The sequence below is a fragment of the Patella vulgata genome, chromosome 2 (genome assembly GCF_932274485.2).
Source record: "Patella vulgata chromosome 2, xgPatVulg1.2, whole genome shotgun sequence".
In the NCBI taxonomy this organism is placed as follows: Eukaryota; Metazoa; Mollusca; class Gastropoda; family Patellidae; genus Patella; species Patella vulgata.
The window spans coordinates 48,222,337-48,248,006 of record NC_065880.2 but is presented as its reverse complement, the minus strand read 5'-3'; the positions used below and the strand labels follow the sequence as shown (position 1 = coordinate 48,248,006).

The 25,670-nt window shown below is 35.3% G+C and overlaps 1 protein-coding gene across 1 annotated transcript; it reads right to left on the bottom strand.

The window, feature by feature from the left end:
* Window positions 1-17,574, bottom strand: LOC126812346 (uncharacterized). Its single transcript, XM_050538709.2, has 5 exons — window positions 17,310-17,574; window positions 16,311-16,385; window positions 14,861-14,959; window positions 9,776-9,875; window positions 1-9,330 (listed from the first exon to the last, which is right to left on the bottom strand). The coding sequence occupies exons 1-5, from the start codon at window positions 17,572-17,574 to the stop codon at window positions 9,081-9,083; spliced, it is 789 nt and encodes a 262-aa protein (XP_050394666.2). The 3' UTR covers window positions 1-9,080.
* Between the last annotated feature and the right edge of the window lie 8,096 nt (window positions 17,575-25,670).

Below are 25,670 nucleotides of genomic sequence, written 5' to 3'. Positions count from 1 at the left end.
TGGATCTTCAACACTTTATTTCAGGAGCAAATAATTAACAGCAACAATTTAACAACTTATAATTTCATATATATCGGACCTCCAACTAGTATGTTCCCTAAGCTGGTCTCTCCAACTAATATCCTCATCTAACATACATGTGTCTATTTATACAAATCAGTTACTTAGAAAGTGTTGACATAAACATATAATTATTGAAGGATTAAGACTTAAGGCATTTAAAACAATAGTTAGATGAGACTTAACAGATCAACCACTTTAGTTGCCAGCCTGTCATAATTTGACTGACAGGTTAATTGCTGCCTGCCTCTAATGACTAACCAAGCATTAATGAAAATTAAAATATAGATTTGAAATTTAAAACAGAATTGAAAAATAATAAAATAACATATGACCTAGACATCGGTCATATATCCCCCTTACTTCAAACAAAAACATGACCCCATGTTTTAAGCATTTAATAAAATCAAAAATCCTTTTTTTTTCGATTAATCAAAGTAACATAATCTATCCCTTTTTTCATAATAATTTCTGTTTCTGTACATAGGATTCATGTGAGGCATAAAATAATGTTCTTGCAAATTGTACTGGTTAACTTTTTCATCAGGTAAACGTAACCTGGGTCCTTGTATTCTATTTGAATTCGCATTTATGTATTGTTGAGCACTATAATCTAGTTCCTCCTCCAGAACCCAAGAATTCGAAGTTGCTGGACAATTCTTCCACTGAATGAGATATTCTTGTTTTGTGTTCTTAACTCTTTGTCTAAGCACTTTGTCGGATTTGTTGAACAAATTCTTACATGTTGATGGTCTTGACTGCTGGTAGTTTTGGTACTAGAACTTGAAACATCTTTCATCGTTGCCTCACTGTCAAAATTTATTTGACAACCTTTATCATGGCTATTTACAGGATGACATATTGTTTCTCTTGTCACCATTAACACAGGGTTATTCCCAACAGCCACATTTTTAGTATCAGGAACATTTTGGACACCCACATCCTTTTTACTGGAGACCACAGAAATCTGTACTTTTTGGGCATCCTTCTTAGCAAAAAATTCGAGCTGCCGCTGTCTATCCCTTTGTCTTTTGGCAAAAGAACGATATTTCTTTTCCGGACTGGGTAATGAATTTTCTGAGAAGCCCCATTTAAAGCTTATTTCTGTAGAACCCCTATCCTGTTTGAGACATTGGTAGTTGATTCAGATTTCTTATTGCTGCTACTGCTGCTGAAGGAAGAATAAAGTTGATATCCATCCTTTCTTCTTCCAAATATGTTTGCAATTTATCTCGCTTAGCTGTACCGGAATCAAGAGTAGACAATTTTGTTCACTCTACTCGGCATCTCCACCATTATATCACCCACGGTTCGGGGCTATTCTTGGTTCGAATATGCACCCAGGTGATACATATGTAATATTTCATACATATGGATGAGCTAGGATTGGGGGTGTATAGCTCATTCGTGGAGAAGTATTCTAGTGAAGGTGGTCACTGTGCATTATAAGTCCAATTCCAAATCCATTTCAATATTACTTCATATACAGTTTAAAAATACATTATTTACAAGATCATATCAAAGGGTTACTAAACGTCTTAATCTTATCTCCTATCTCATCTGATCTCCCTGTATATTTTTTTTTACATTCTTTTCTGTCTGTGTAGGGGTCTTTTAAACAAACTAATTTGCATACAGACAAAAAGACAATCATTTCGACAAATCAGATTGAAGATAAAATTAGGGATAAAAATATTTTAACAATTCAAATGAAAGAAGTTAAATTAATATATAAATTTCATTGGGTAAAAGTTTTACAATAACATAGAGTTAGTTAATAAGCTTTAAGCCGTAAATAAAATTAAAAGCATCGACACTTGATTGGCACTGATCTGACTGCATTGTTAAATGTATAAATCTTTATTTTGAGCTTTCTACTAATAAGCCTATTGGCACCTCAAAGATTATAATAGTACAGTCAAGACCATTCTTGCTTAGGGCAAAAACTTTAAGTGGTTTAAATCAAAATATTAAAATCTAAATCAATGAATAGTATAAAGTCAGCCATATTGATGAATATAGAAGTAAGAATTAAATTATGCATTATTTGAAAAAGAAATTAATATCACTATTCGGTGATATGTTTATGGCCATACCATCCTTAAAATTGAAAGTTTGTCATAGTTGAACAGGCCAAGGATACAGGTCTGCAACTTTGCAAGAGCTTTTCACTTCAAATTGACGAGTTTTACACACTGAAATACATCTTGGACCACTCATTTATATCATTAATAAAGGAATAAAAAGCCATATCCACTTGTCCCCTGTGTTAATGCAGATAAAGCCCTGATCAAATGGTGGTAATGTCATGGAAGAAGTCACTCGAAATGAAAGATCCTAGTTTTGAGAATCTAAAATCTGTGCTTTGATAAAAATGGTATGTATCCTTGTGAATCTGATTGGATTTGTATGGGGAACCTTAGCAAGTGTGCCATCAGCAATCATTATGACCAACAGTCACATCGTTTGATTTCGTTTCAATTTCGTGTTTTGTATGTAAATGTCTAAAAATAAAGCTGTTGATGACCCAAGTGACACACCTTCAACGTCGCCAGAAGCACGTTACAGTAAAGGTTCGTGTATGTTTGAACGTTTCTTTTGACTGTGAATGATACCAATACTCAGCTTTCAATAAAAATCTGTCAATTATGTAAATTTTTATACAGACATGTTTTCACATTAATTTGTTGAGGATCAAAAAATGTTGATAGAATTCGATTTTGGTGCAACTGCTTGGGTTATGGGCTTACATACACAAAGCATAACAAAGTTTGTGAGCTCCTAGTGTGATGAATTGGGAACATGGAAGCACGACTCCTATCGATAATCAGCATTCCATGATCTTCTGTTCCCCAAAAAACTTTGTTGAAGCGATAGAGGCTACAGTTTTAACCATGTTTTTTTTTCATATTCTCGAAAAACCTTGTGAATGTGATATAGGCAACAGGTTCATATTCATTGTGAGGCATTTAGACAATGAGAGGATGAGATCTATCGATTTCTGACAAAATCTTGGCTTATCGTGTATGGCATTCGCTTATTTGGTTATAAAAGTGTAAGTGTGGTAATATTCAGGAATTGTTTGCGATATCACCTCGGTGGAAGCGGACGATAAATAATGCTATTTCACACAAAAATATACAAGAATTTTTTTTTCCACTTCTGGCGAGTCTTTTTTTGGTCACAACTAATTGGTCATGATTTTAGAAGGTTATTCTGACATAGTAGGACTGATACAGGTGTTGGAAGAAGCTAAATTAAGCCTATCAAGTTCTGTGCTGAAAATTGTAACATTTTGGAAATTTTGTTGGAACCCAAGGTGGGAAATACCCATCAAATAAAACTGCATCTCTGGAAACCATGCTTCATCAATAAAACCTTAAAATAGGCTGTATTGGACGGCAACGTTTCTCGTTTATATGCACTTATACACTTATGCAGGATAATTAATTAGTTGTCTGAGTCCATGTTTTAGAGTTACTTCCGCCTTTGAAACAGAACCACGTTTATTATTGTCGCCATGTTAATGTACCGTACCTCACTGACGGGGCATTAAGTTTTTACGTACAAGTACGATTAGTGCATGTAATGTATTAATAAAAGCAGTAAAACCTAACCCTGATGTGTTTTGATTTCCACTCGGAAAGCGACATGAGGAGTAAAGTAGAAAGTAAAGCTCCTCAAGTTACAGTAAAAACTCTTCGTTTGTTGAATTTGAGTGGAAATCTGGTAGGCCTACGAAGTTTGACGTCAGAAATAAAAGAAGAAAGACAGAAAGAAAAACTGACTGATAGCTTGAAAGAAAGAAAGATAAAAATGTACATAATGGCATCTAAAGAAGAAATAACAGGTTCGAAATCAAAAATAGTTCATGTTTGTGTTGATAATGATGACGAAGAAAACATAGAATTAGAAGATAGGCACAGGAAAAGAATTCCTACTGAGAAAATGAAAGAAATTAATAAACAGAAAGCTGAAAGAGACTACCACGTGTGTTTGAAAAGGTGGAGAAGATTGATTGCGGAAACGGACATTGAGACATTTGAGAAATATGTCGATGTGAAAGAACTGAGACAGGAAAGAGACAGACTTGAAGTGTGTTAAAAAGAATTCGTTACTGCAAACACTACCTTAGAAGACTTCATAGAGACCGAAGAAGAACTAGAAGCTCACAATGCGAACTTTAATTCTTATTCGAATGAAATTAATAAAATTGTCAATATATTTAATAAAAAGATTCACGATTTTGTTTCTGTGGATTCTGATAAATTAGACAGCCCTCAAGTTAAGGCTCAAACGTCTACTAATATTGGTAACGCTAAGAATAAAACAGAAAATTCACAGAAAGTTCAGAATCTAATACAAACGTTGAAAATAATGAATGTTTTTATTCTTATAGTTCTAGTTCTGTTAGTTAGAAATCGCACAAGTCCACGCAGGGCTCAATTCGTTCACAGCACTCTAGTAGGCCTAAGTCTGGTCATAAATCTAAAACTATTATTAATGTTCCTAAAATGATTGATAATGATATTGATAAAGTTTCTATGCATTCTCGTAGATCTAAATCTAATACTATGTATAGTAATTGTAAATCTGCTAAATCAAATCAGTCTCGGTCATCTAAAGGTTCTTGTCATAGTATAAATTCTCTTGAAGCTAAGATGGAGAGGGCAGCCGACTTTATTGAGAAAGAGGCTTGTATACTGTGTAACCCGATCACTTCACATAAAGCCGTGTATGCTGACACTGATGACAGAAAATCTAGATCTAAGAGTTCTTCTCCTACTTTATCAACTGCCGTAAATGAAAGTCCTTGTGCACTGTGTAGGAACTATCATAGTCTTGATACTTGTAAGAAATTTCTGGACTTGAGTGTGAAGGAGAAATTTGACTTTATTCTTAAACATTCTATTTGTCTTGGGTGTTTAACGGTGGGTCATATGAATGCCAAATGTAATAAAAGAAAGATTTGTACCAAGTGTAAAGGCTTTCATCCCACCGCCCTACACGATGACAATTATTTTCCAAGACATTCGAATGAAAACACGGAAGTAACAAAGGCTTCTGGAAAATCCAACGGAATGTCTGCTGTAGTTAATCATATCACCGGTTCCCGTTGTGTATCCCACACATTAATTGTTCCCGTTAAGATATACCAGGAAGACAACCATACAAACGTTCTAGAAATCTATGCTGTTATTGATGACCAGTCCGATGCCTGTTTCCTCGATAATAAACTTATTGACGATTTAAGGATCAATGGTATTGAAACAGACCTGAGTTTGTCGACGATGCTAGGGACATCTGTGATAAAAAGTAAGAAAATATCAGGATTAGTCCTTAGAGGTATCAACCAGGGTGAAGAAATATCCTTACCAACCACATATTCCCGCGATGAGATTCCTGCTAGTCGCAGTCAAATACCAAGAAGAGAATCAGTGGATAATTGGCCCCACCTACGTAAAATCCGGCATGATATTATGCCGCATAACCCATACATAAGAATTGGTTTGCTCATTGGAATAAACTGCATAAAAGCGGTTAAACCCCTTGAAGTTATTCCTGGTAAGGAAAGCGATCCTTACGCAGTCCGAACCACCTTGGATGGGGGATAATCGGAATGGTTGAAAGCGGAGATACAGATTTGTGTACTTCTACAGTAGGTGTCAAGACTTGTCACTTTGCCTTTAGAACTAAAGCGAAAGAGCTTATAAACCCAAAGCAAGTTGTTAGAATGTTCGAACTTGATTTCAACGAGGACTCTAATGAGAAGCAACTTTCGTATGAAGATAGCAGATTCCTGAATATAGTGGAGAAGGGCATACATGAGATGAAAGATGGACGGTTTGAAATGCCCTTGCCTTTTAAGGGTGCTGATGTTAAACTCCCTGATAATAAATCTGCGGTTTTAAAGAGACTAAACGGACTTAGAACTAAGTTTTCCAAAGACAAGAAATATCAGGAGGATTACAGAACATTTATGAAAAAGATAATGGATAGTGGGTTTGCTGAGGTTGTACCTACAGACGAATTGTTATTGGACGACGGCCACGTCTGGTATATTCCACACCACGGCGTGTACCACCCCAAAAAACCTAATAAGTTTATAGTCGTTTTTTATTGTAGTCATACTTACCAAGGATATTCTTTAAATAATCACCTACTCCATGGGCCAGATTTGACGAATAATCTTGTCGGAGTACTGTGCAGGTTTTCGAAAGGACAAGATTGCATTTATTTGCGACATCGAATCAATGTTTTTTCAGTTGAAAGTCAACATAGAGCACCGTAACTACTTAAGATTCTTTTGGTGGGACAGTGATGACTTTCTTAAAGAACCCACGGTATACCGAATGACAGTTCATCTCTTTGGGGCGAGTTCATCACCAGGCTGTGCTAACTATGGACTGAAGGCAGCTGCAAATAAGTATGAATCTGAGTTAGGAACCCAGGCTGCTGAATTTATAAGACGCGATTTCTACCTTGACGACAGCCTGAAATCCTTGTTAAAGAAGCCAAAGAGTTGATATCCAATAGTAAGGAGATATGTGAAAGGGCTGGATTTCAATTGCACAAGTTCTTGTGTAATGATAAAGCTGTATTGGACAGTATACCGGAAGAAGAAAGAGCAAGTGGACCTAAGACATTTGGCGTAGATAAAGATCAAGAAAGTATACAACGAGCCCTTGGCGTACAGTGGTGCGTAGAAAGTGACACATTTCACTTTCACATCGACCTACAAGACCGACCACTCACAAGACGTGGTATATTGTCGACCGTAAGCTCTGTTTTTGATCCCCTGGGCTTAGTGTCACCATTTATCTTGATAGCCAAGAAGTTACTCCAAACACTATGTAGGGAAAGTAACAGTTGGGATGACTCTGTATCTGAGAATGTTAGACAACAGTGGACAAAGTGGAGGACAGACCTACTCCAACTCTCAGAGATCCAGATTCAAAGATTGTTCAAACCAGTCGCTCTTGGAAGAAGCAAATTAATAGAACTCCATCATTTTAGTGATGCATCTTTGACCGGATACGGTCAGTGTAGTTATTTGATGCTGATAGACCATAATGATCAGATCCACGTATCATTAGTTTTAGCAAAGTCTAGAGTTACACCCACAAAACTTGTAACCATACCTCGCCTTGATTTAAAACGCTCAGAAATTGTGATATTATGGGAAGTAGAGAGAGTAAAGGATAGAACTATAAGAAAGGAAGAGAAAGTCGCGTTAAAGGCTCCTAGTCCTTTGTACAAATTAGATGTTTTTCTGGATGTCGATGACGCTGATCTACCTGTGGATTACAAGCACCCTGTTATTATTCCAAAACAAAGTCATATAACAGAACTCATAGTGAGAGCTTATCACGCCAAGTCTAATCACCAAGGTCGTGGAATTACTCATAGCCTGATAAGGTCATCTGGATATTGGATAGTGGGTGGAAGATCAGCAATTTCCAGCATCATATCCAAGTGAGTAACTTGCAAGAAGTTGATTGGTAGTACACAAGTTCAAAAGATGTCTTCACTTCCAAAAGATCGACTTGAGCCAGCCCCACCATTCAGTTATGCAGCCGTGGATTATTTTGGCCCTTGGATTGTTTGAGAAGGTCGTAAAGAGATTAAAAGATACGGTGTAGTATTTGTGTGCATGGCCTCTCGAGCCATTCATTTAAAGGTCGCACACAAAATGGATACAGATTCCTTCTTGAATTCTTATAGACGTTTCATCTGCAGAAGGGGACCAGTTAGACAGTTACGTTCAGATCAAAGTACCAACTTTGTGAGAGCGCAAACAGAGTTAAAGGCGGCACTGAAAGAAATGAACAATGATGGAATTTCGAAGGAACTTTTAAAGACAGGATGTGATTGGATAACCTTTAAGATGAATACACCAATGTTTTAATTGCCTTGCTTCACAATCATGGTACCATATTAGACGATGAAACGCTTTTAACCTTCATGACCGAGGCTGAGTCAGTAATTAATAATAGACCTCTAGCTATCAATGATATAAATGACCCAGATTTTCCTTCGCCAATTACTCCTAATCATTTATTAACCATGAAGGGTCAATTAGTGTTACCACCCCCTGGAGTATTTGTTTGTGAAGATATGTATCTCAGAAAGCGATGGCGTAGGGTCCAGTTCTTAGCCAAAGAGTTCTGCATCGCTGGTGTCATGAATACTTGCAATCACTACAAGTTCGGCAGAAGTGGTTTAAGCCAGTTAATAATTTGAAAATTAATGATATTGTTTTAATTAAAGATGACAAGCTTCCTCAAATTTGTGGAAACTTGGGAGAGTGTCTAAAACTTTTCCGAGTGGTGACAATTTAACGCGTATGGTCAAGGTAGAAATTCCTTGTGACATTGATAAGGACGGCAAAAGACAGTCTCCTAGAAAGGTGCTTGAAAGACCTATCCATAAATTTATACTTATTTTAGCCCATAGACAGGGAGATTCGGGAATCCCCAACACGCCATAATATATGTAATGTTTTGATTAAATGTAATTTGTTTTAGTTTGAAGATTAGTCAGTAAATTGATCATTAATGTGTCACTCATATGCTCAATTTAGGGAAGCCATGTATTGGACGGCAACGTTTCTCGTTTATATGTACTTATACACTTACGCAGGATAATTAATTAGTTGTCTGAATCCATGTTTTAGAGTTACTTCCTCCTTTGAAACAGAACCACGTTTATTATTGTCGCCATGTTAATGTACCATACCTCACTGACGGGGCATTGAGTTTTTACGTACAAGTACGATTAGTGCATGTAATGTATTAATAAAAGCAGTAAAACCTAACCCTGATGTGTTTTGATTTCCAATCGGAAAGCGACATGAGGAGTAAAGTAGAAAGTAAAGCTCCTCAATTTACATAGGCCCCGGTCATTGTTAATCCTTTAAAAGTTTTACTTTTGATGTGCTTTTACTAATTAAGATGGTTGTCATTAGTGATTGAAAATGCATACATTTCTTAACCATGAACTCATAATATATATCAATATCAATTTCTACTAAATTTTCGTTCAAAAGCATCATCAACATTATCATAAGATCCTGTTACTGGTGTTAGATAATCATCACCATTGAAGGTAGGGTCTTTTCTATCATCATAAACTGGATTATTGATACCGACAGCTCCTTCTTCTAGTGAGGTGTCAGGCATTATTGTTTGGTATGGATTAGGGATGTGCTCTACAATGACAGGTCTTTCATAAACATTTTCTGTTGCCTGTCTGTTGTCTCTTCTTGCTCTGTTAATATAATAAGAGTAAAAAAGTTACCATATCCTCAGCAACCCAGTTTTGAAAATTTGGACATACTGTATCAGTATAGTTCAGTGTGAAAGTATTCTATAATTAAAATAAACAGATCATTCAATGGTATTAGAATTATGTAGCAAAGCTGAGAGGGGGGAAATGCGATTTAACACAAACTACATGTATATCATTTCAGACGGAAATCTGAGAATCCTCAAGGTTAGGCATGCGACCCCAATCCTTGTCCCACAGTAAATGATCTTAAGAGCACACAAAATTTCTCTTTGCCAATTGATTGTGTTTGATGTTTATATTTGTTTTGTTTATGTGTAAAACAATTTACATTATTTTTCTTGTTTAAAGCAATAATTCTCTTTTAAGCACCATTTCAGTTCATTTAAATATGGCTGTACTATTTATGTTATTGTAAAAATGTTACCTGAACACCAGAAGTAAAATGATGATAATTATCAGTAGAATTAAAACAACAGCCACAGTTACACCTCCTATAATACCAGCTGACAAGCCATTTATTTCACCTAAATAATGAAATAACAGTGGTATTTAACCTGATTGATTTCAATTGAAAAAGGCTCTGATTTGATTAAATTTGATTTGTAGATGTGTTTTGAATCTGGATGTCTGTATATATATATGTGTGCCTTGATGTGAGAAGTAAATAACCTTTTTAAAGAAGAATTTTCAGATAAATTCTTGTAAATCTTTATCATATCTGAAACACTGTTATACTTTTTCAAAGAAACAAAATCTTTCACTTTCCATTTGAGGTCGGCCATCCCAAAATTCTGTTTTGATTAAGTGGCTGGATAACCATTTATATAAAATATACTATTTTCTATGTACGGTAAGGCCTAATAGGCCTATACCTTAGAAGGCTTATTAATATAATTTAATATACTTTTAGAAACCTCTGTAAATCTTATTCTATGTTCTTTGATGTTTATTATTGTATTGTAATTTGTATTGTATGCTTTACCATACTTGTGTATATCATGCAGTTGTGTAATAAAGTATTATTATTATAGTGGTAACCTTATGGTCGTGATGATCAAGCCATTCATACATATGGATTATGAAATTTTTTAAAGAAGTTCATATCACCCCTTTTAAGCACATCTGGTATTCTTTACAAATGGCCCACCACATTTTTGCATTTGATTACATACAGTACTGGCCAAATTAATAGCATTTTTTTAAAAAAAACATTGCAGAATTAACTCACTAAAGTTGAAGTATGAATAAAATCATACACCGTGAATATATTGAACTGAATATTCTTACACCATATTGACATCTACTTCACATTGCATGGTTGGTCGACGCAAAGCCGTGTATAGATAAAGTTTCGACAACTGTGACGTCAAGTGTACAAAGACACCATCTTGGGTCCCAAGTAACTCTACCAACTTATTATCTATTTATGCCCTATTATATTGTTGGATGTCATAGATTTCAACGAATAAGTGTCTATAGGAAATAAAACATACATTTTTTTAACGAAAAGTATAGCTGAACATACTATTATTAGTATTATACAACAAGAAGCGCACATTATTGTTATATAGCCTTATTCTATAAGAAAAATCAAAATAAAAGATACACTAGATAAAAGTGCTATTAAACATATTAAACTTGCATTCGCTTTTAAAGGAGCTAAATCGCTAATATTTGGGACCTAGAAATTGTCACAAATGGGTCGCACTAACAGCGACATTTGTTTCGGGCATATTTGTTTCATAGATGACACGTCTGGTGTCATGTGAATGCAACAGCAGCCTGGTTGATTGATTTGTTGATTGGAGTTCAGATGTCTTCATTAAAATGGACCACTTTCAGGCTGCCGTATTCACGGCCTGGCAAGACCGGCTTGAAATTTCTAGAAATTTTCTAGGGGAGACAGGTCCCTACAAATCCCCCGACGGTGCGTTTAACGACTTCGGAACTCGACGGTGACCTTGAAGAGACGTCGAAAACCATTTAAAAGACATAGTAAAAGTCATATCTTACGACATTATCACTGGTCTTGTCGGAAAATGTTATTTTAAATTTGACAGTCATTTTGAAAGAAATGACCTGCGCCATACATGTGAAAAATACATTTTTTGATTTTTGTCAAATTCAGTTTTCGGCACATTTCGCCTCTATGACCAGTTTGTGTTTGAAAAATTTAAAAAGAAATTATTTATTCCCCCACCACTAAAACACACTAATTAAGAAATATCGCTCTCAGAAACTTCGTGGTTTCTTTTGCAATTTGTTTGGGGTAAGACGTTATCACCCCCCGCCTATGTATAGATAATATCAATCTGTCTACCACACAAATTTAACAGATACAAATGCATGTTATTCCACAGGTACACAGACAGGGCCTTTTAAAGAGACTCAGTGAAGGGAACACAGGTGGTTTAGAGTTTGTCTGACCCCTTTGAATATTTGCGTCTCATCTCAAATGAACCTGTTCTCATCCAGAATCAAACATATATCGTACCTGAGATTTGTTAGCATGTTCCACACAACCCAACATTTATCGGCACCGGGATTAAGGGTATATATCGTTGTTTCTAACGCTTATTGGGAATACGCCACGGAAACTACAATAAAAACTTATTTACAAAAACATTCTAAAGAGTGAAAACTGACATATTTCAAGCTTTACTGTATTTAAAGAAATAATTTAAATCAGCCGGCTGAAACCCTGTCTCCGCTATTTGTTCAATCATTCTTTAGGTATAGTGCCAGTTTCCACCGAAAATGACATCGCAAACAAGTGTTCAATCTATAAAAGCATACATTCCTACAAAATGTTTCTTTAGTCAAGTGAAACAATAAATTCATAACTATGCGAGGGTGGGGTGAGTAAATTCGTGGTAATAAGTCTGAATAGGCTAATTGGACAATAGAACAAGTTCACCTTGATGTTGACAAATACGTAAGACGATATGAACATCAACTAAAAAGATACCCTATGTAATGTGATTCGGCTGTAATGTATATGCAGCATTGATAATTAAAATCTCTATTCAAGTTAAACCAACTTTATCTGTATCTGTATTTAAGTCTTACGTTGAGCTGAATACATTTTATGATTTATTGTCATTAAAACATCTATTGGTGGTTAACAGTGTGTAACTAAAAACTAAAATTGGATCTTATTATTGCCAATGATATAATGTACCTTGAATTTTTTATCACGAAGTCTATCGCATCCAGATATTTAAAGCGCGTTTACAATATATTCTTTTTTTGTTATTTCAGGATGGATATATCGTAAAATTCATCTTCATTTGACGAACTACACCCAAACTACAGTGTAAACACGGTTTGGAGACTGTATCTGAACTACAGGGTACATCGAACTACAGTGTACATCATGCTTTAGAGACACTATCTAATATCCAACAGGAAAAATGATGATTAATTTAATATCCGCCAATTTGTGTTGCTGCTATTTTGTAATTTCAAAATTTATCTTCAAATTCAGAGACATCGAAAACTATATAAAAGACATAGCAAAAGTCATATCTTACGTATCTTAAGAGATGCCCTTTTATTATACCAAATTTATGGGTTTTTTGTTAAATGGCCTTATATTACCAAATTCGGCAGCCATACATTTCTTTAATTGATGTTTGTCGAATTCAATTTCCACACATTTCGCGTACATAAGCACGATATAATGGTCGAACATAAATATGCTGTAATAATAATAATAATAATAATATTACCAAATTTGGCGGCCATTAGGAAAGAAACGCCCGGCACCATATAAAAAATACTTTTTTTTTTTAATTGATGTTTGTCAAATTCGATTTTTCGGCACATTTCGCTTGCATAACCACTCTGTGATTGAGGAATTTAAAAAGAAATCATTTATAATCCAACGAGTTAAAGGACAATATTGGTGCCAGTCATTATAAAATATGTGATAAGAGCTCGTTAAATACATCCCAGAGATCATTGCTACTTGAGATGGGTAACAAGCACGTGAAGAAACGGGAAGTGACGTCAAACATGACAAACACGAGTTGTCCTTCTATATAACTGACTGCAGTAACGAGCGGTAACAGACAAACGATCGAATTTCATTTCACTGATAATTCAGTTGAAGATGAAAAGTTGTTATATGAGACGATGAGAGGATATCCTTTAATTCAAAAAAAAAAATTGCCTGTCAGTAGATAAAAGATAACGAACAAATTAGAAAAATGTCCGTGCATCACCATGTTTTTATTAAGAACAGAGTGAATAAAAACAGGGGAATGCACAGGATTTTTCTATTTTTCTCGTGTACCTTATCTAGTGAAAGCCAATTTTATTTTTGAATTGTGAGATACCCTCTCATGGAAATCAATCAAGTTGAAGCGTTTTGGCGTAAAACACCTTTTTCGGCGAGATGACGTCATTGTGACGTCACACAGTCGTAATGACGTCATGCACGACCATTGAAATCATTGTTTTTTGAGTGTGCTTGTCCTGTATTCTCCCCAAAACGTAAATGATGTCCTTGCATTAGAGAAATTCCCTAATGACTGTATTCCAAAAACGGCAAAAAAACAAAATGATGGACATCGATGACGTCATCAGCCGCTACGACGTCATGACGTCATCAATTACGTCGACCAACCATGCAATGTGAAATAGATGTCAATATGGTTATGTGTAAGAATATTCAGTTCAATATATTCACGGTGTATGATTTTGTGACCGTGAGGTCCGTCAGATATTACAAGAGTCTGGAATGGTTCTTCAAATCTTTAATACTGGAAACTTATAATAACAATTATCTACATACACTTACAGGACCGCGGATAACCGACTAGTACCTTATGCTACTAAGTCGGATAGACCTAAAAGACTGACATATCAAGTACAATCACATATTTATATGGAATTACTTCTAATCACTTGTCTAGATCAAGTGTTGACATAAATAAGCATTGATGTAATAATGTACAATATGAGAAATAAAACAATGGTAAATAAAACAATTAATAGATTAATCATACGATTGGCATGTTCACGAGACCGGCTATTTTAACAGTACAATTACTTTCTGTCTGTAAAAGTTTTACAAACAATATGGGATTATAATAATTTAACATGTCATTAGCATTACATAACATTTCATCATTGGCTAGTCACCTTTCAATAGCACACCTATAATTAATGTTTTAAAGGAATGGAATAGTTATTGTCCCGAGAGTTTAAATAAATTCAATCTGAAGGCTTTCACTTTTAAAATTAATAATGCATTATCTTAAATATTCAAGATTTAAATTATACTATAACCTGCACGGTTATAATTTTATCCATACTTCAATTTTAGTGAGTTAATTCTGCAACGTTTTTAGAAAAAAATGCTATTAATTTGGCCAGTACTGTACCTACACCCACCTTTATTTCTTGCACCGATGAAATCTAGGTATGCCCCTTTTAAGTTGGGAATTCTGAGGAAATGTATTACTTAGGTTAATAATTTGCAATAATTTGAATATTTACTTACCAGTACCAGTTTTCTGTTTACAGTCATCATCATCATCATCATCACCTGAACAGTTTGTATTAATATTATTCCTTACAGTAGATGTAATAGGCGTACTACCTATAAATAAAGTTAAATACAGGTAAAATCATAGAAACTTTGATTTGTAGGAGATTTAATATACAGGTATTTGCAGTGGTTGGAAGCAGAAAATTAGTGTATGTACCAAGGGCCCTATTTTCTTTGTACTAATAAGTCAGACAAATCAGCAGTATATATTCACTTGGCAGCTACAATTAGTCTATCACTGAAAGGGGTGACTTTGGGGCGAGTTATCCTAAAACAAATAAAGGTGTTGGAAGGATATCTTGATAAAAGATATTTCCTTTTGAAATAGGTTCATAAAGTAGTACACAAAAGGCTTAAAATGAGTAAAAGGCACCAAATCTGCCTGGACCAGTTTGTGTTATTTATGCCGTATGTGACATAACATGTAGGCCTATAATGCACATAAAGGTCAGTCATCCTTGTCCAGAGATAAAAGAAGGCTTTTGCACATCCTTTTCAACTCCTGAATATTTAAGATCAATGGAAAAGAACTTTTAAATAGATATATTATGATTTGATAGAAATGTCCAGCCAAAGTCAAATAAACTGTAAATTTAAATAGATATATTATGATTTGAAAGAAATGTCCAGCCAGAGTGGCTAAAGCAGTGGACACATTAGCCGAATCGTTCGGCCGAATCAATCGGTGCCGAATTTTATACGGCCAAATGGGTGGACACACTAGCCGAATGCTTCGCCCGATTTAACCTGCCGATTGCATCACCTTTCACGTCACATGATGGCGGCGTCTATGTCTTCAATCTATCATGTGACTTCTCGATATGAGTGGTGATTGGCTAATGAATTCTATATTCGGCCGAATGCTTCGGGGAAGCGGATACACCAGGCCGAATGACAGTGGACACACTAGGCGATTTTCGTCGCCGATTGATTCGGCCGAATCATTCGGCTAGTGTGTCCACTTGCTTTAGTGAGTATGGCACTGGCCTACTAACAAAATTTCCAGGGAATTTTCCAGTCTGATTTCTCATTTATTAGGGGTGCATGACAGGATAGATCCCCTAATAATTGGAGTAGGCTGTAGCACTGCTGTTGGAAATTGAAAAAAGAGGAGGGTGTAGCACAGCAGTCTGGGCAAAATAGTGTATGTGTTGTCTTCATTAGACCGATTGGTGCAGGAAATTCAGACAATTAAACTCCATTTTATTTCCTTGACAAATCATTTTAACTTCATTTGACAAATTAGGACATAATAAGAAGAACTAGCAGGCACTAGGTGTCAACGATTTTCTTATTGTGAATGATTAATAGCTGCTTGTTTACAACAGTATGAAGGTTTTGTTCATAATGACTGAACATCTTAATTTTCTAATGAAGGTACCTGTTGTAGCGTCTATCTTACAGGTGTGTTCATCATTGATTTCTAATAGCACGTTACTACCACATCGTAATTCTATCTCAGATTCTGGTTTTGTACCTACATAAAATAAAACAGTTGAAAATATTAATTACAAAACATAATCTAAGATTGTTAGCCAGGACATCTGGTGTTTATGTCATGTATGTCCTCAATGTAAAAAAGCAACCCAATAACCCATTTATTTTAATAGCCATTCCCTATAATTTATAGTTTACTAGCAGGATATCTGGCATTCTGCACACAGAGATCCATCTATTTCATACTCCAAGAATAGATCTCGTTCCTGAACGGCCGTCGTATCCAACAATTAGTATACTGTTTTGTAATGTGTTCCTACTCCGGTTCACATCTGTTATACACAAAAAGACTAATTAAACCATTTCAATTCATTAGATGAAAGCAGAATGTATACTTCTCCAAATTCTCGAAATACTAAAATCGTCGAATTAGGACTTAAAATGTCAGTCAACTAGCTAAGTGTCTGTTCTCAGACGCAGCTAACTGTAGACAGGAAGCGTAAGTTTAGTATGGGTATCCGGCTTCGTCCAGGGGCTAAATTCGCACTGGGCCCAAATTTGCAGAGGGTCCAAATTTACCCAGGACCCAAATTCAATGGTCTAAAACATTTGATACCACATATGTGTTGGTGGAGCATGGCTACAAAGCTTTATTTGCCTGGGGACCAGGCCCAATTCGCCTGCTCATCTGCTCTTCTTTAAATTCCTAGTTTCAAAGATTCTTGGTTCCGGACAATATTGAGCTTGAAGAGTCTTGAAGGTTCTTCTTGGACCACATCGATAGTTGAGAACATGCCACAAGGCCACATCTCACTCGTATTTGAGCTCAGTGACTGGTGGCATATATAATATCAGGTGTTCCATAAAGGATAAGTACATCCAGCCTCATCACAACATATAGTTATGAGAGCAAGTTGATATAGTTGATAGAGATAATAACATCTCAATGAAGAATAGAATTTACCTGTTACTTGTAGCCATACTTTTCCTACATGTTTAATGGTTGTTTCTAAATCAATGTTGATTTGATTGGTTTTGCTAGTAAAGAGAGGTTGAAATGTGTGTAATTCTTTTTCCTTGCAAGTGATGGTTCTGTTTCTGCCATTTTCATTATCACCATCTTTGATTGTTAGTTCTTCATAGCATAGCGTGCGATCATGTATCTGGTTGGCTAATCGAACATCAACAGCATTTATCTCAATGGTATTATTACATGTTGTAGTAACCATACATGAACATGTTGTATTTACTTCATTTGAATTCTGATGAAAAATATTACTGGTTATGTATAACGTATTGTCTCTTTTTTGTATACCATCATGACAAAAGTCTGTTAACTTTTGAACTGAAATATAATGTGTTAAAGTAGCTAAGTCTCTAGCTTAATATCATCAAAAGGCTTTACATTGAAAACACAAATTTAAATCAACATTGATGTTGTGATCTTACCGGAAAAAGATGGGCTTCTGGAAATCCAATATTTAAGACAAAATAAACATTTTACCATTGGTACACGAATTGTGTACCATTCTGCTTTTCAGCGCCATTTGAAACCAGGGACTCGAAGAATGAGGCTAGAAATATTCCACAAGTCATATTCTTATCTGGAGAACTTAGACTGGAATAACCAGGCACTAGAGATTGCCATTCAATTGAGACCTCTGGCGTATTTCGTTGAACGGAAACGATTGAATGTAAATCAGTTTATATACATTCGGCTTACATTATTATTTGCGTTGCGACCCATTTGTGTCAATTTCTAGGTCCCAAATATTAGCAATTTAGCTCCTTTAATTTTAGTTTCAATAGCAGTGCCCGGGGATGGTGGGCTCTGTACCAAAGATCTCAGTTCCTTTTGATATTGGCATGTATTGGACCATAACTTCATGGATTATGGCCCCTGATTGTACGAAAAATCACTTTTTTAGCTTGTGGGCACTCTAGAGGTCACAATTTTCATCTGATTTTGATGAAACTTGATATGCATTTTTATAACTCAAAGATCATGGTTTCTTTGATATTCGCACATATCGAATCATAGCTTCCTGAATCATGATCCCTGATTGTACGAAAAATTACGTTTTTAGCTTGTAGTCCATCTAAAGGTCACAATCATTATCCGATTTAAGAAAATGTTCAAATATATCCTTGTTACACCGTAATGTTAATATAAGTTCAAATTTCCTCTATTATGTGACCCCTGATTGTACAAAAAATTAGTTTTTTTAGCTTGTGGATTCTGCAAAACAAAATGGTCGCTCTTTGTACATAACCTGTGTAAAAGAATGTAATATGAAGGTTGTGAACCCTCTAGGGGTCACGGGGGGTTGGATGGCTGAATGGTTAGCGTGCGCGCGCTGTATCATAAAGTCTGTCATTGAGTCGACTGGCGTGGTTTCGAATCCCCGGTTGTACGTGGCAAGGAGTAGGGTCGCCTGTCCAACCTCGTGGGTTTTCTCCGGGTCCTCCGGTTTCCTCCCACTGCTAAAGACCCCTACGCGCAAGCGAATTATGTAAATAAGATTAAAACCATATGTTAGTCCCGAAATGACCTAGTTTGTGTCGCGTGGACCTTAAACCCCATTTCTCTCTCTCTCTCTAGGGGTCACAATTTTTATCCGATTTTGATGAAACTTAAAATATAATTTTATATCCTAAAGATCTCAGTCTTTGTCGATATTTGCACATTTCAGACAATAACTTTATGGATTATGGCCCCTGATAGTACGAAAAATCGCTTTTGTTTTCTCTATCCATCTCTTGCAAATTGTGGACGTATCTTGTCTGGCAACCACTGGTTCATATTTTATTACATGACAGTTCTTTTTTAAGAGGTATTATTTTACTTGGAATAAAAATAATTTTAAGGATAAGTAATTTAGACAAAGCATTTGCTACATTTATCAGACATATAGACACATATACTTACTGTTGACACAGTCATATTCCAGAAATCCAAACTGAGTACTTGTTGGAAACAGGTTTGGATATGAACATTGTTGTGCGTTGTATAATGGTTTAGCCTGCGTGTAACAGGAGACACTTCCAGAACAAGAACGTACAATGTCTGTTAAATAACTCTCACTTCTGTAGATGCAGTCTCTTGTTGTATCCAAGGAACAACACACATTGTGTGGAGATGATGATGTACAGTTAGAACTGATTGGTTTGGAAGCATAATAAAGATTCCTGACAGCCACAATATTTAGACTTGAATGGGTTTGATTACTATTACAATTTGGATTATAGAATTCATTTTTTTCACTTCCTTTTAAACAAACAGTTACATTATGAACACTTTCAGTAGATGCTGAAATTATTTAAAATATTGATAAGACCTTGTTGGCCCGACTATATCCCACAGACATCAAAATCATCTATGCTAAAGCTTTAAAAATGAATATGTGAACAGAATAATGACCCCAAAACATGCCTATAAAATTAATTCTACTGTTTTGAAATTCAATTTGCAACATATGTGACCCATCAGATCGGAACGGCCGGGTAGTAAGTTGCAAAGGCCTGTATTGTGCTAGCATGGGCGTCACACATGGGGGGGGGGGCGTGGGGTCCGACTCCCCCAATTGTTTTTCGGGGGGGGGGGGCGGGCTGAATATACTTGGACCCCCCCAAAAAATTTACATAGCAGGCACAAACTCCTATTTATTTACAACAATTATTAGGATTAGTTAAGATTCTATCTGTATAAAACCTGTACATTACCCAATATGGTTTATACTGCTAAAATAAAACACAGAGATAATCATCCTGGAAACATGTGTGAAGTGACAAGTACCTGTGTTCCATAAAATTGTGTCTAGTTAGCCTGTCAGTAATATTTTGCTAATTTTTTTCTGCCACTTATCAGAGTGAATCGCATGTAGGTACCCAAAAACATACCGCCTAAACCAAATATTTATCGCCTGCTCTGCCAGCAACGTAACCATAATGATTTTGCACACAGTGTCTTGGTAAACAGCATGGCCACATGGTGTTTGTTTATATTTTTTATGGGTTTTAAAAAATGGGTTAGGGTTAGGGGTTAGGGTTGTGGACCCCCCAATATATATTTCACGGCTACGCCTCTGTGTGCTAGCACTCCTAATAAAAATGTAAAGTTAACAGTTTGGTATAGTCCTGCCTGTGAATAGAAATCATTAATTTGGTAGTGAAATTGTTAGTATTAAATGTAGGTTACTAAGGAAATTTTATCTTTCAACAACTCATTTTTAACCTTGATTTTCTCAAAATCTGGTTTTGAAATTCCCTCCAATTGACCTGGACGTATTTGGAGCTTGGAATGGTACCAAATTGAAGCTGGAACCCAAGGAATGTAATTATGTGTGTAACTCAATATGGCTAAATTGCTACTTTCTACCCATTTCGATGTAATGGGTCACATCTTACTCCTTGTGCCCCTATGAAGAATGTCACAAAGTTTGATATATTCCACTGAGAATATTGTTCTGTATTACGTTCACAAAAAACAATCAGAACGTCAACAGGAATTGGTTAGGGGCAGGTGATGACACTATACATCTTATTTCATGAAATTAAAAGTAAATGGGTAAGATCACTCAAATTTACCATAAAAATATTCTGAATTTCAATAGGCATCCTAATTATGAACAATGTCACAAAATTTGAATAAACTCCATTGAGAAAATGTTTTTCTTTATTGTCCCCCGCCTTTCAAAGAAAGCAGGGGACTATTAAAATGGGTCTGTCTGTCTGTCTGTCCGTCCGTCCGTCCGTCTGTCTGTCCGTCACACTTTTTGGGACACAATAACTCCCCTTCTAATTGACCTAGAATGTTCAAACTTGGTGTGGGTGTTTATTAAGTCAATGCCTTGATGGAGTTCGAAGATGAGCATTTTCTGCTTAGGGTAAGCAGAGATAAGCAATTTGATTGGTTGATGCTTTGAGACACGATAACTTTAGTTCTAATTAAGTGAGAGTGATGAAACTTGGTGTATAGTTTCATTATATCAATACTTTGACTAAGTTCGATAATGAGCATTTTCTGCTCGGGGTAAGCAGAAAGATAAGCAATTTCATTGGCCGAGACTTTGGAACACAATAACTCTCCTTCTAATTGAGCTAAAATGTTCAAACTTGGTGTAGGTGTTTTTAGGTCAATGCCTTGATGGAGTGTGAAGATGAGCATTTTCTGCTTAGGGTAAGTAGAGATAAGCAATTTAATTGGTTGATGCTTTGGTGCACGATAACTTTAGTTCCAATTAAGTGAGAGTGATGAAACTTGGTGTATAGTTTCATTACATCAATACCTTGACTAAGTTCGATATTGAGCATTTTCTGCTCAGGGTAAGCAGAGCGATAAGCAATTTGATTGGCCGAGACTTTGAAACACAATAACTCTCCTTCTAATTGGGCTAGAATGTTCAAACTCGGTGTAGGTGTTTATGAGGCAAATGCCTTGATAGAGTGCGAAGATGAGCATTTTCTTGCTTATGGTAAGTAGAGATAAGCAATTTGATTGCTTGATGCTTTGGGACACGATAACTTTAGTTCTAATTAAGTGAGAGTGTTTAAACTTGGTGAAAAGTTTCATTACATCAAGACCTTGACAAAGTTCGATGATGTGACTTGTCTGCTTAGGCTAAGGAGCAATAAGCATTTTGATTGGTCAAGACTTTGGAACATAACAACTCTGCTTCTAATTGAGGTAGAATGTTTAAACTTGATGTAGATGTTCGTCTTGACTGCATGAGTTCAATGATTAACATATCGAGCTAAAGCTAAGCAGAGATAAGCAATTTCCTTGGTCGATGCTTTGGGACAAGATAACTTTGATTCGTTCTGATAGAGAGTGACGAAACTTAGTGTATAGTTGATAATCAGTTTGATTGCTCGATACTTTTGAAAAAAATAGATGTGCGAAATCCCCAAATAAATAGATGACACATATTAATTAAAATTAATATGTGTTATCTATTTATTTGGGGATTTCGGCGGGGGACATCAGCCTCACTGTTGGCTTGTTGTATTCACAACCATTAATGTTCAAAATGTCCGTAGGACCTGAGGATGACAGATGCATGTGACGACAATATACTATTAAAGAACAGATTAATATACATGTATGGAGGATGACACAAATATATTCAAATTCAATCAATCCAACTATATCCGACTTTATTGAAACAGAGTTCAGTATAGGAGACAGGCATTAACTAACAATCATTTCATCATTGTTATATCAACGACATTGATTAGCCAATTAACTAACTAATCACTGTCAATTATTTTATTGTTTTGAAGGGTGTTAAGTTATTTGTGGAGCAACTAGACACACTGTATTTTATTATTGTAAGAAAAGTGGATAGAAATGCATGACAATTAAAAACATTAAATTCTTGCATGCACAGCATACAACACATTATAAGCAATTTAGTGCTGTTTCTGTTTTGTTGTAAAACTTTGATATGTTGATTATTTTCATTCAATTTTTTGTTTTGTGAAACTTAATCAGTGACAATTTACTTACCTTTTGCAATAATCAGGATATATATAAACAGCTGTATCATTGTTGCTGATTTATCTAAAATGATTTTTTCTTACATAGCTATAAATTATTTCCTTTACATTAATATCCTGTTTGTAACCCTAAGGTTTTATTTAGCTTACACAGGTGACCTAATAGGGAGCTTTGTATTTTATGTTTATTATTGGCTGTGTCTGCTTTCCAAGGTCATATATTCTTTAACTATAAGATGTTGAGAGCTGAAGACCGTAGTAGTGCATCTACTTTATTCAAGTAAACCTGTCTAGCAAGGCTTTATATAACATGTATACAACTGACAGATGTAATTGCTACATGTATATAGCCTACATACTTTTAATTTATTATTGGGTATATAGGTCTGTTTATATATTGTGTGCGTCATGTAATTTACAAGTTGTGGACACTATACAGGTCACAATTCTTATCCGATTTTGACGAGACTTGAAATATAGGTTTATCCCCAAAAGAACTAGGTTCCTTTCGATATTGGCATGTATCGGATTGAAACTTCATGAATTATGGCCCCTGATTGTACGAAAAGTCACTTTTTTTTTAGCGTGTGGACACTCAAGAGGTCAAATTTATCATCTAGTTTCTTTAACGTCCACTCGACACAAACTAGGTCATTAGTGTTTTGGAAACGAGGTTAATTGAGATGACGTCACGTGCTGGGTGGAAATTCTTGGGTGAAAATTATAAAAATCAAATTATATTAAAATTGACTTGTGATGAAAATTATAAAAAATCAAATTATATTAGAATTGACTTGGGTGAAAATTATAAAAAACAAATTATATTAAAATTGACTTGGGTGAAAATTATAAAAAACAAATTATATTAAAATTGACTTGGGTGGAAATTACAAAAAACAAATTATATTAAAATTGTCTTGGGTGAAAATTAAAATTGACTTGGGTGAAAATCATATAAATCAAATTATATTAAAATTGACTTGGGTGAATATTAAAAAAAACAAATTATATTATTTTTCATGTCCCTTATCAGCCCCTATAGGTAAAACATAATACATTGCAATCTGCTGATTACAGTATGAGAACCATATAAGATAAAACAATACCACAGAGTAAGTGATAATACATTACAATGGAAACGAGGCTAATTGAGATGATGTCACACGCTGGGTGGAAATTCTTGGGTGAAAATTATAAAATCAAATTATATTAAAATTGACTTGGGTGAAAATGATAAAAATCAAATTATATTAAAATTGACTTGGGTGGAAATTATAAAAAACAAATTATATTAAAATTGACTTGGGTGGAAATTAAAATTGACTTGGGTGAAAATTATAAAAAACAAATTATATTAAAATTGACTTGAGTGAAAATTATAAAAAACAAATTATATTATCAGCCACCGTAGTTCCCAGAAAATTCTTAAGAACGTTCCTATGCTAAGATTTTAAGTAGACTTCATAGTAAGCACAAGAACGTTATTATGCGTTCCAAGAAAAATCTTAAGCCCAACTTCGTCCTTAAACATAGTCAATCTAAGCACAAGTCCCAAGCAAGATATACGGCTTGCTTCATTACGAACCTTAAGTCTGTTTCTGCTTCAAAAAGATGGCTGACCGTAGAGTTATTCAACGGCATTTCCGACACCTTTTGAGACCCCAAGAGACAATTACAAGACAGAAAATTCTTCTCCAGAAATTAAGAATGCTATAGAAAATTTTGCTTCTACCCTGAAACCATTTTATTTATTTGCCAATTAGTAAACAATAGGCTACAAACACACAGGCTACTTTAAGATCAGGCGCTCTCACAATTATTCAGTTAGTTTGTATGTGTCTGCGTTTTTTTATCTTGTGGCACATTTTATATGTGTAGGCCTATAGGGGACATGTCAAATGCATCTAAATCAACCATATATATATATGACGTCAATGAAGCAGATGACAAATTTATGACGTAATTCGCATACCAAAGTTGTTTTTATGACGTTAAAGAGCATCAAAGTCTCAGTTTATGGTAAACTTTACCAGTCACAATGTGCTTAGACTTATACTTGACTTGTGCTTACGTAGGAATGGTCTTAAGAATTTTCTAGGGACGGTATTTTTATAAGTTTCTTACATGAGAAAAAGTGAAGCATGACTTTGTGCTTACTTTAAGAATTTTCTAGGAACTGGGCCCAGATAGCATGTATTTTACAATGTGTCACAATCCTCAGGGCCAAAGTGACGTATTTGACGCTGTTTTATACCAGGCATGCCCATTACATTAACAGCTATGCTTTATCAAAATAATGCTTCTTGTGATCCCACCCCATTTGATGTCAGCTTATGTAATTTGATAATTTGTGACCCTCTGTTTCTGAACTTCGGCATATGGTACTGCATGGCAAATTCTATTTTGTTATTTTGGAATCTTCTGAGACTTGCAAACACAAGTTGCTTCGGTGGAAAAATGTTGGGAGGGGGGTAGGGGTCTGGTTTTACATTGGCGGATTAAGGCGTTCCCTGAATATTTCGATCGATTCCATGATAGCCTTTATTCATTAGTGGTTTAAGACTTGTCAACCAGTCTATTCCAGCTATGTAACCCATCAAAAATTATTCTTGAACATTTTTCAATTTTGCAAACACACCTGTCAGGCAACCAAATGAATGTTTTGTACACTAGAAATCCATAGAGAGCTGTTAAAACAGTAGTTATAATGCCTGACTGACATTTTCAAACGATAGGATTCTTCAAAATAGCTCTGTTTAATAATAAAAGAAGTCAAATTATGCAAATTAATCAACTACAAATATATTTTAGAGAATAAAAATGTTGC